General features: G+C 44.8%; 1 protein-coding gene across 1 annotated transcript; it reads left to right on the top strand.

Moving 5' to 3' along the window:
* Nucleotides 1-214: 214 nt before the first annotated feature.
* On the top strand, nucleotides 215-2,771 carry LOC138659128 (uncharacterized). Its single transcript, XM_069745883.1, has 4 exons — nucleotides 215-405; nucleotides 866-969; nucleotides 1,063-1,209; nucleotides 1,680-2,771. Exons 1-4 carry the CDS (start codon nucleotides 223-225, stop codon nucleotides 2,599-2,601), a joined length of 1,356 nt encoding a protein of 451 aa, XP_069601984.1. The 5' UTR covers nucleotides 215-222; the 3' UTR covers nucleotides 2,602-2,771.
* The last annotated feature ends 9,584 nt before the right edge of the window (nucleotides 2,772-12,355 follow it).

The following is a 12,355-nucleotide window of genomic DNA, read 5'->3' as shown; positions in this document are numbered from 1 at the left end:
CACGTTCAGGATTTCCATCCTTTTTTTTTCCTGACTGAAACCGCAGGTCTCTGCAGAAAACGCAGGTGCATTTTTTGGTGCGTTTTTGGTGCGTTTTTGGTGCGTTTTTTGGTGCGTTTTTTAGTGCGTTTTTTAGTGCGTTTTTTGATGCAGTTTTGTCTGCAGATTGTCTGTGTTTGACAGAAATAAAGTTTACTGCAGTGGGGGGGAAAAAAAAAAAAAATGATGTCATTTCCTTGTCCAACCCTTTTCTTCTTCCATCCTCCATTTTGGAACTTACACATCAAAATGAGTGGACGTGCAGAGCGTCGTCCAGATGACAGCCCACGGATCCAGCTCCGCACGCCACACCGGATTGCGATCCTGGGGTTGATGCTTCTAATTTTGAATCGACATGCATGTCAGGTAAGCAGATGTCTGTTTGTTTTATATATTGGGTTATGGGTACTTGTCCACATTCTGGAAACGTTGTATGTTTGGCGCTGCGTGTGGCCGCAGCGCCAAACATGCAGCGTCCACATGTCAGCATACTGGAGGTGATGTCATGAAATCACGTGTCCACTGTGTGTCATCCGTCAGCCCTGCGACTCCGGACATGCTGCGCGTCTTTTATGATCACAGCATGTCTGTGTTCCTTGTTGTGAAACTGCGGCTCCGCAATGAATAAAAGAGGACCCTATACGTCGGGTGTGATGATGCTGGATTTGTACAATGAACACATCTGGCATCATTGCGTACTAGAATGGGGTGGGCCTTCCTGAATGTGGACACGTATCCTTACATAATCGACATTGTTTTCCTTGCATGTTTGATATATTTTTCTAATTGTTGTGTTTACGAAATATTTTTTTATTTTTCTATTTAGCGGCGGCAGAGAAGACGTGTGCAGAAACGATTGTGGGTGCACCCGCTTGTAGAAGACCGAACTGAGAAGGGGCACTTTCATGTGCTGTACAATGATTTGAGGAGGTAAGTAGAAATATATAGAATGACTAATTTACCTTTTTTGGCTAGCAATACTTGTGAAGTAACCCTTTTTTGTTGTTCTTTTGCAATTTTCAGATATCCTGAAAAATTTATATCGTTTTGTCGGTTACCAATTATTGCCTTTGACAGACTGCTTACCATCCTGGCACCCCATTTAACACTGCAAGACACGGTAATGAGGAAGTCCATCTCTGCTGAAGAAAGGCTGCTCATCACCTTGCGGTAAGTAACAATTTTTTGGGGGAATGTTGTTAGGTCTGTATTTTACTTGTGTGTGTGTCCAGTATGTGTGATTAAACCCACCCAGTACTCTTGTTGGACAGGGAGCACACATACACACACACACACGTGAGATACGGGCGAGTGTTGCATGGTAAACCCCGGCTCTGCCGCCTGCACTCTGGAGCGGAGTCTGCACCCACATACCAATACATGGAGCCGCACGCTCCACAACGGAGTGCATGCAGCAGGTCCGGGGATTACCATGCAACACTTGGTCATATCTCGCATGCGTGTGTGCACAAGTCCCATCATGCCTTATTAATGTTTTTAACACCCTTTGTGTTGTGCTGGGTGTTAATGCCAGCATTATTGAATGGTGCTGGACGCATATAATAGCGGCCTTAACTTGTGACATGTTGTAATTACCTTTTTGTGTGACATTTCTAATTTTCTTTTTTGTTTCTTTTCAGATTTTTGGCCACAGGAGAGAGCTATACATCCCTGCACCTCCAATTTAGAGTTGGTAAATCTACCATCTCTAACATTGTGAGGTGTACATGTACCGTCATCTGGCAGAAGTTGCAGCCCATGGTGATGCCTTCCCCAACCGAGGAGACTTGGCTGCAGGTTGCAGCAGGCTTTCAGTCTGTGGCCAATTTCCCAAACTGCATAGGTGCAGTCGATGGTAAACATGTTCGGGTTCAGCAGCCACCACGATCAGGATCACGCTTCTTTAATTATAAGAAGTATTTTTCAGTGGTCCTGATGGCGGTGGCTAATGCCCATTACAAATTTGTTGCCATTGACGTTGGTGCCTATGGTAGTACTGGGGATTCTCGGGTGTTGCGAACGTCACAGATTGGGATGCAAATTCTTCGAGATGGCGGCACGCTCCCAGCCCCACGACCTTTGCCGGGTTCCACACATCCAGTGCCGTTCGTGATGGTATCGGATGAGGCGTTTCCCTTAACGACAACCCTGCTGCGCCCATACCCACGAAGGGGACTGGATGCCCGACGGAGGATTTTTAATTATCGGCTGAGTCGTGCACGCAGATATGTGGAATGCACCTTTGGGATCATGACTAGTCAGTGGAGGATCTTTCACACTGCCATTCAGTTGGACACAGACACCGTTGATGCTGTGATAAAGGCTTGCTGTGTACTCCACAACTATGCTCGTGAATACAACACTGACGTTGATGTGGAGTACCAGCAGCCAGTATTTAATCCAGTTGACAACGGGGGTCTGGGTAGGCCGTCCAACTCTGGTGTGCGTGTGAGAGAATCCTTCACTGACTACTTTATGAGTCCTGAAGGTGCCGTGCACTGGCAATACTCCTGTGCTGGTGTTGAGCAGCCTGACCAGCAGAGAAGGATGCATCTACACTGACCCCCCCAGAAATGTTGCCGACATCGCTGATAACAGTTTTGACAACATCCCGAAGAATGAGAAACGCCAGCAACCAACACAAAAGTTTGAAAAAAAAATTTTTTGTTTCATGTTACCAAAAAAACTGTGTTAAATAATTGATTGTAATATCAATAAAAAATCTATTTGGGTGTAATTAGTTTTTTTTTGTTTTTTTTGGCTACAAAAAATTTGGTGTTTTATGAAAATAATAGCAGTATGACGTATACAATTGTTAACACATCAACACATAAACCACTAATTGATAGCCCATAAACCCAGGATAGCGGCCTTGACCGCATTGTAATAAAGAAGAGAATATTATGTTTGAAATATAATATATTTAAAAGAACACAAATTCTTTGCAATATTTACAAAAGATTTTTCAATTAGAAAAAACCAAAAAAAAGCCCCTTTCAAAGCCAACCGGCAACTGGAGCTAAAAAACAAACCAAAAAAAACTCGGTGCCACTGAAAATTTTTGCCCATGTTCAATTCAGAAAAGTATATTCTGGAGAATAGAGGAAATTTGATCCCTCTGATTGATATGGTGCTCCCCCCATATGCTGCGAACTTCCTCTATCTCCAGAAGTAACTTGGCTGTGGGCCAAATACTGGGGTCTGGTAGCTGGTGTTTCCGGTGTTCGGTGTCGGGGCCTGAAAAGTCCCAACACCCCCATCAGAACTTCATTGTATGGAGATATCGGAGCAGGGTCCTCCAGAGCAGTGAGGGACATCTGGACCATGGACATGAAAAGAGATTGTCTATCCGGTGGCAGGGAGCGTGTTTTTCTTGCCACAGTTAGTGCGAAGGAGTCGCAGTGGTCATCAGAACTAGATTTTTTTAATAGATCTAACGTGTCGCAAGCGATTTGGACAGTTTGGTCATCTTGGTTTTTCTTTGTTTTTTTTTTTTTTTTTCTCTGCTGCCACCGGATAGACAGCTCTCTTCTCCACTCTCACAGCTTCTGCGGAATCAGATGCTTCAGCAGCTGCTGAACTAGATGTTGATGCAGCAGCTGCTGAAGTGGATGCTGATTCAGCAGAAGCTGTGGGAGTGGAGGTAGAGATGGTCCCTCCCACTCCAGAGGAACTGCCTGCTCCATCCTCTTTGTCGCTGTCCTCCAAATCAGCTACCGACATGTTTCCTTCCGTCCTGTTGGAGAAAAAAAAAACATCAATTTTTCGCACAACATATTATATTTAAATAATCATGTGGAGTGGATTTTAACTTACTTTCTCAATGTCCTACTGGACACAAGAAACTGCAGCTCTTCGCTAAATGGAAATTTACTTTTGCTCGGCGAAGAGCCACTCTTAGAACATTCGTTCAGGAACTTCGTGAAACGGTCTCTGATTGAGCGCCAACGTTTCCTCACATTGTTATCTACCAAAAAAAGGTTACAAAATACAACAACATTTTTTGTGAGATCTAAACAAATTATATTTTTAATATACTCAAGGTTTACTAAATAAATTTAATTAAAATTACCAATTTGCAGCTGTGTACTCCCTGGATACTTGTCCCAATCTGGGATAAGGTCTCGTACAATTTTGGTCCAGGCTAGTTCCCGGAAATATTTATCCTTGTAGGATTCATCGGCTGGGTCCCACAAGGCCGGATAATCCCGAACCTACAATAAATACAATAGTGTCATCTCATAATCTATAGCGCGACCAAGTAATGTTACACAATTGCTGGAAATATTTCAAAGTAACCCCTAATAACTGAACACAAGCACAAACTGAAAACACAAACACCAATAAAAACGCTTGTGTGCAGTTGTTTTACCACTAGCTCTGTCGCCGTCAATCCTGAGTGGTTCGTGCGACAATCAACAACATTCATTAAAAAACACACTATAAACTGAAATAGTTAGGGTATGGTTAGGGCTCATAACCCTAAGCACTCTACCCCAAAAGGGATCCTAAACATAACACAACCACAAAAGGGATCCTAACCCTAACCCTACAGGGATCCTAACCCTAACCCTACAGGGATCCTAACCCTAACCCTAACCCTAAAGGGATCCTAACCCTAACCCTAACCCTACAGGGATCCTAACCCTAACCCTACAGGGATCCTAACCCTAACCCTACAGGGATCCTAACCCTAACCCTAAAGGGATCCTAACCCTAACCCTAACCCTACAGGGATCCTAACCCTAACCCTACAGGGATCCTAACCCTAACCCTACAGGGATCCTAACCCTAACCCTAACCCTACAGGGATCCTAACCCTAACCCTACAGGGATCCTAACCCTAACCCTACAGGGATCCTAACCCTAACCCTAACCCTACAGGGATCCTAACCCTAACCCTAACCCTACAGGGATCCTAACCCTAACCCTAAAGGGATCCTAACCCTAACCCTAACCCTACAGGGATCCTAACCCTAACCCTACAGGGATCCTAACCCTAACCCTAAAGGGATCCTAACCCTAACCCTAAAGGGATCCTAACCCTAACCCTACAGGGATCCTAACCCTAACCCTACAGGGATCCTAACCCTAACCCTACAGGGATCCTAACCCTAACCCTACAGGGATCCTAACCCTAACCCTACAGGGATCCTAACCCTAACCCTAACCCTACAGGGATCCTAACCCTAACCCTAACCCTACAGGGATCCTAACCCTAACCCTAACCCTACAGGGATCCTAACCCTAACCCTAAAGGGATCCTAACCCTAACCCTAACCCTACAGGGATCCTAACCCTAACCCTACAGGGATCCTAACCCTAACCCTACAGGGATCCTAACCCTAACCCTACCCCTAAAGCTATTGTAAGGTGGCATTAAGCACGGTTAGTAATGGCGAGGCGTCAATAAGACGCCGATCAATTATTAATCCTAATAAGGTTTACTATAATATATGTGGACCCCCCTAAAAAAAAAAAATGTGTTGGGGTCCCCCTATATTTTTAGGCCAGAAAGGCTAAGCAGACAGCTGTGGGCCAATATTTGACGCCCGGGAAGGGGTTAAAATACCCATGGCTGTTCCCAGGCTATGAATATTAACCCACAGCTGTCTGCGTAGCCTTTCTGGCACTAAAATATAGGGTGACCCGAAAAAAAAAACGTGTTGGGGTCCCCCTATATTTTTAGGCCAGAAAGGCTAAGCAGACAGCTGTGGGCCAATATTTGACGCCCGGGAAGGGGTTAAAATACCCATGGCTGTTCCCAGGCTATGAATATAAGCCCACGGCTGTCTGCGTAGCCTTTCTGGCACTAAAATATAGGGGGCCCCGAAAAAAAAACGTGTTGGGGTCCCCCTATATTTTTAGGCCAGAAAGGCTACGCAGACAGCCGTGGGCTTATATTCATAGCCTAGGAAAGGGGCCATGGATATTTGCCCCCCCCCCGGCTACAAATATAAGCCCGCAGCCGCCCCGGAAAAGGCGCATCAAAAAGATGCGCCAATTCCGGCACTTAGCCCCTCTCTTCCCACTCCCATGTAGCGGTGGGATATGGGGTAATGAGGGGTTAATGCCACCTTGCTATTGTAAGGTGGCATTAAGCCCGGTTAATAATGGAGAGGCGTCAATGAGACGCCTATCCATTATTAAGCCAATGAAAGGGTTAAAAAAAAAAACACAAACACTAGAAAAAATATTTTAATGAAATAAAGACACACACTTTTTGACAATTCTTTTATTGCACGCTCAATCCATCCTGAAGACCCTCGACCTGAAAAAAAGGCAAAACAAAAAAACAAATTCATACTCCCTGGCCCTGTCCGCAGAAATCCATCGAGGGTCCCACGAAGATCTTCCATGGAGAACAGACACATCCAGAGATGTGTCTGCTCTCCACGGCTGCAGCAACACACTGACAGGAGCCATAGTTCCTGTCGGTGTGTCACTGCGCATGCGCGAGCGAGTTTACCGGCGGTCATTGACCCCGGTACTCTCGCTTAACGGCAGTGCTGCGTGGGAAAGTTCAACGCAGCTGTACTGCCGTTAACCGAGACGCCGGCGCCATTGAGCTCCGGGACAGTACGCGATACACTGCTAGGAGCTTCGCTCCTGGCAGTGTATCACCGGAGAGCAGGAGATCGGCGTGGGACACTCGGTTATGGATTCTGCGGACAGGGAGTATGGATTTGCTTTATTATTTTGGGATTTTTTCATTGAGGATCGAGGGCTTCGCCTACAAGTGTGGTGTATGGTGAGTATATACTCTATGTTATGTGTTGTATGTACTGTACTGTGTGTCATGTTTGTGTATTGTGTGTTTGTGTTTGGTGTGAACTTTAGTATTGTGCTAAGTCGCCGGACACAGGGACAACTCTCCCATCCTAAATACCGGATGGGAGTAGTAGTCCGATACGGCGACTTAGCACAATAGAGGCATATCGTCGCATGGGGACGGACACACAGACTTACCAAATCAATCAGACGCCCGACATCGATCCCCATGCGACGGTATGCCTCCATAGTGACAGTCTCTTCGTGATACAGTCGGGACCACACACGCCGCCCACGGACTTCCGCCCACGCACTTCCTCCCGCTTCCCCGAACTTCCTGCAGCAGCGGTTCTGCACATCAAACCGCAGTAAAACACGCAGATATATTTTTGATCTGCGTGTTTTACTGCGATTTTGACCTCACAATGGAGGTCTATGGGTGCAGAACCGCTGCGGTTCAGGAAGAAGAATTGACATGCTCCTTCTTTTTTCCGGGAGCTATTCAGCGCGGCTTTTTTTTTACAATTTCCGGACCATGTGCACAGTGTGTCCTGTTTTCCATAGGGTACAGTGTACTGTACCCTGCATGGAAAACAGCTGCGGAACCGCAGCGGCAAAACCGCCGCGGTTCCGCGGTAAAAAACGCACTGTGTGAACATGGCCTTAGAGTGGCAGTTGTATTAGATGGTCAGGTTTGTCATCTGCAGTATAGGGCAATGCCCTTTGGCTTATCTATGGCTCCAAGGGTGTTCACGAAATTGTTGTTGGAAGTAATGTCTTTTTTTGCGGTTAAAAGACACACTAGTCATCCCGTATCTAGATGATCTACTAATAGTGGGAAAGAACTCCCTACAGTGTGAACAGAGATTGGAGGAGGTAGCCTTTTCATTGCAATCTCTTGGTTGGATTATCAATTGGGAGAAATCCCGACTCCGGCCTGTTACATGTCAGAAGTTCCTTGGTCTCCTTTTAGATTCGGTTGATCAAGTATGTTGCCTGCCAGATAGCAAAAAGACCTCCATAATTGATAAAGTGAACTTAGCAATCAATAGGCGTAGTATGACTTTGAGAAGTGCCATGTCATTGCTGGGATCTTTAACTTCTTGTATTCCTGCAGTTGAGTGGGCACAGTTTCATACCAGGCAGCTGCAGAGATTTATATTACAGGAGAGTATTGAAAATCAGGGATGTCTAGATCAGATAGTTTTTCTTCCGTCAGAAGTGGTACACTCCCTCACTTGGTGGTTAGATTGGGGAAATCTGTCAAAAGGAGTCCTGTGGGTAATCACTCCTTCAAATATAGTTACCACAGATGCTAGTCCTGATGGTTGGGGAGCACATTTTCGGGATCAGATGGTCCAGGGTCTCTGGTCCATGTCAGAGTATGGTAATTCTTCTAATGTAAAAGAGTTGAGAGCTGTATATTATTCCCTGCTCCATTTTCTTCCTCAGCTGCGAGGCTCTCACACAAGGGTCCTCTCCGACAACACCTCTGTGGTGGCCTATCTAAACCGTCAAGGAGGTACACGGTCAGACACTCTTATGGAGGTGGCGTCAAACATCATAATGTTAGCCGAAAGTCATCTGTTGTCCTTGTCAGCGGTACACATAAGGGGTAGACAACTTTCAGGCCGATTTTCTCAGTCGTCATACTCTTCATCAGGGGGAATGGATGCTCAACAGGAAGATTTTCAGAATGATAACAACGCAATGGGGCATGCCTCAAATAGACTTGTTCTCAACAAGATCCAATCGACAGGTCAGGATGTTTGCCTCCCTGTGCAGGCTGGACAATCCAGACATATTAGATGCCCTTCAGGTACCATGGACATTCGACCTGGCATACGCATTTCCCCCATGGAATCTATTGCCCATGGTGATAAGGAAGATAAGAGAGGAAGGGGCAAGAGTTCTGCTAATAGCCCCCTTTTGGCCCAAGAGGCCATGGTTTTCATGGCTCAGAGCCATGTCAGTGACAGATCCGTGGATTCTGCCTCTGGCCGACAACATGCTATCTCAAGGTCCGTTTTTCCATCCTCAAGTGAAGGGCATGAACTTAACTGCCTGGAATTTGAGAGGCAATTACTAAGCAGGCGAGGGTTTTCTAGTTGATTAATAGATACCCTTATGAAGAGTAGAAAGCCTTCTACCACTAAAATTTATGTTAGAGTCTGGAAAAAATTTCTTCAGTTTCACACTACACAAATTTCTTCAGAGGTGCCTATATTTTCAATACTAGAGTTTTTGCAAAAAGGACTAGAATTGGGACTTTCAGTTAATACTTTGAAAGTTCAGGTTTCAGCGTTAGGAGCCCTCTTCAGTTATGATATCGCAGGTGATAGATGGATATCTCGTTTTATATCTGCATGTGAACGGTCGAAGCCAATAAATATTCCACAGGTGCCCCAGTGGGATCTATCTTTGGTCTTGGATGCATTGACACAAAGCCCATTTGAGCCTATTCATGCAGCCTCATTAAAGAACATTTCATTGAAAGCAATATTATTGGTAGCTTTGGTGTCAGCTAGAAGAGTGAGTGATCTGCAGGCGTTGTCAATCGATCCTCCATACTTATCTATAACACCTGATAGAATAGTTTTGAAAACAGACCCATGTTACCTACCTAAGGTGGCCTCTAGTTTTCATAGATCCCAAGAGATCCTATTGCCTACCTTTTATAAAGACCACTCATCTCCAGAGGAAGTAAGACTTCATACCCTAGACGTTAAGAGGACTATTCTAGCCTATTTAGAGAGAACTAGGGACTGGAGGAAGAGTAGGGCCCTGTTTGTGTCTTTTCAGGGTAAAACCAAAGGATCCAGAGTCACGAAGGGGACGTTGTCTCGTTGGATCAGAGAAGCCATAACCTTGGCTTACAGAGCCAAAGGAAGAGATCCTCCGATACATGTGGGGGCTCATTCCACAAGGGCCGTATCAACTTCCTGGGCAGAAAGGGCGAACGTGCCAATAGAGCTTATATGTAAGGCCGCAACTTGGGCTTCACCGGGCACCTTCTATAGGCACTATAGATTAGACCTATCCGCGGCTTCTGATCTTACCTTTGGGGTTTCAGTTCTTGACTCAGTTAACCCACCCAATCTATAGTCTCTGAAAATCTCTCGTGGGTGCTGTCGTGGCGAATGGAAAATACCGGATTACTCACCGGTAATGCTCTTTTATAGAGCCCACGACAGCACCCATTCACATCCCTCCCTTTTCTTTATATAGCTGCACGTGGTGCTTTTTTGGTGAGGTGTAAATATTAGAAGGATATAGTATAAAGTTGTAAATATGTATATATACCTGAACCTATTAACTAAAACCTGGCGGCGGTTCCTCCTATTCTCTGTAAAACAACTGAGGAGCGAGGGGGGACCGCCCCTTTTATCTCTCTGTAGGTTTCCTGTTCCTAGGGGCGGATCCCCTCTCTCGTGGGTGCTGTCGTGGGCTCTATAAAAGAGCATTACCGGTGAGTAATCCGGTATTTTATGTTGATTATTGGTAAAATATAATGAAACATTTCATTAACTTCCGGTAAGAATATGGGTATATTTATTCTATATGGGGTTATGGTCAGAATGCCATGGATATACAGATCCTGTAACCTATTTGCATCTGACAGGATTACATGTCCATTGACTTCTCCCACCCCTGGGAGATGTGAGCCCTGGCATCATAGGTCTTTGACCCAGTGTTCCCACCTCCTTATTAGGCCGGCCATGTCATAGAGATGAGCAGTCTTGCACCATACTTCTTGCTTATATACCTATATTATTCTCAATATATTGTTCTTTATAGGATGTTGGATCTTTTGCAGGATTTTATTGGTTACTTAGGTTTGTTGACATCAATAACTTTTAATGGAGATATATAGAATTTTTTTTAAATAACTTAATAAAATAGGTTTTATCTTAACAAAAATATTTGGAAATGGAACATGTATTTTAGTGTATACTGGTCTCTAGGTTAATACGAAGGCTATCATAACAAATCCAACAAAATAGCTTTCATGGAACAATAAATGGTCCTGCTTACGTTCACATGTCTGATATAGGACTCGGTATTGCTTCTTCATCAGTAGGCAAGGCATAATTGAATCTTATGTGCCTGTTTTCCATCCAGGTTCACTTGAATGGGAATGGAAACTTTCATATTGTTCCCCGCTATACAGGGCAGATTTTTTTTTTTGTGTGTGGCTGTTTCTGTGCTGCCACTATCATCCTCTGCTGTGCTTCGGAAACCCAGGTCCAGTGCGTGGCATATTTCCTTCTACTTCTTCAAGAGAATTCTGACCTCTGCCGGAACACTCATGTGGAGGGGTGGACATGAGAGGAGGATGATGTCTGCCTGACATAGGTCACAGACATCATCCTCCCTCTCCACTGCAATATGGATTGGCGGTGGGCAGACCTACCCACCCCTCTCCCTCTGCCCTCACTGCCTCCCTGATTGCACAGTTTAGCTGTGCCACCATCAAAAAGTCCTATGTTCAGCACATTCGTTCCTGATGTACAGAACACACATTATGCCAATTCAGAGCCTTTATATACTCTTTACTGTATTTTATGGGCACTTTTGGAAAATAATGAAAGTCTAAAGCGCCCATAAAATACAAATTACTTGTAAAATTCTGGATTCCAAGCTAAAAATATCAATCTTCCTTGTTTTTGATCTGTTTAAAGAGTCCGTGTACTTTTTACTTGTCATTTTCAGCTCCGTGCCGTCCTCCAGATGCTTTTTGGACCCACGATGCCGGGTCTCCTCATGCTCCTTCACCGCTTCTGACCCGCCGCAGCTCCGGAGTCCGGTCTCAGCACTGCGCTCCAACAATTGAGAAAAATCGGAGCGCAGCACTGAGACCGTGTGCCTGATTGGCTGGCTGCTCGCAGGAGTTTGCAGCTAGCCAATCAGGATCGCTGTATTAGCGCTGGCACTTCCAAGTCATGTGACACAGCTTGCTCAGCGCTGATACAGGATCCGGGATCTTCAGCGGGTCAGAAGCGGGTGAAGGAGCGCGAGGAGACCTGGCACCGCTGGACTGAGGAGGATCTGGAGGACAGCGCGGACCTGAAAATGAATAGTTAGTAAAAAAAACAGTAACTCTTTAAAAAGTAAGTCCACATTAAAATATAAAGGTTTTTTTTTAAAATATCAAGTCTCTCACCGTAAACAAAATGGCAATAACATTTTGCACTAGTTTCTTTTACATTGTAAACATAGGAAATATGTCGGTCGGCCCATCGGTCCCGCACACTTCTGGTGATACCAATTTCGACACATTACACACAGGATCTGTTTTTCTTCATGATAAATGTCACTTGTGCAATAGCAAGAGCTGCAAAATGTCCACCCTTCTGAATTGCTGTAGCTGGATGCAAGAGTACTTACAGGTCCTTCTCAAAAAATTAGCATATAGTGTTAAATTTCATTATTTACCATAATGTAATGATTACAATTAAACTTTCATATATTATAGATTCATTATCCACCAACTGAAATTTGTCAGGTCTTTTATTGTTTTAATACTGATGATTTTGGCATACAA

This window comes from Ranitomeya imitator, chromosome 1 (genome assembly GCF_032444005.1).
Source record: "Ranitomeya imitator isolate aRanImi1 chromosome 1, aRanImi1.pri, whole genome shotgun sequence".
NCBI classification, from domain to species: domain Eukaryota; kingdom Metazoa; phylum Chordata; class Amphibia; order Anura; family Dendrobatidae; genus Ranitomeya; species Ranitomeya imitator.
The sequence above is the reverse complement of the archived record's forward strand: the minus strand, read 5'-3'. Positions and strand labels throughout refer to the sequence as shown.

Excerpts from the sequence above, each read along its gene's own strand:
- LOC138659128 (XM_069745883.1), top strand. The coding sequence starts at position 223 with ATGATGTCATTTCCTTGTCCAACCCTTTTCTTCTTCCATCCTCCATTT. Across the intron at positions 406-865 it reads TGAATCGACATGCATGTCAG|CGGCGGCAGAGAAGACGTGT; the intron begins GTAAGCAGATGT and ends TTTTCTATTTAG. Across the intron at positions 1,210-1,679 it reads AGGCTGCTCATCACCTTGCG|ATTTTTGGCCACAGGAGAGA; the intron begins GTAAGTAACAAT and ends GTTTCTTTTCAG.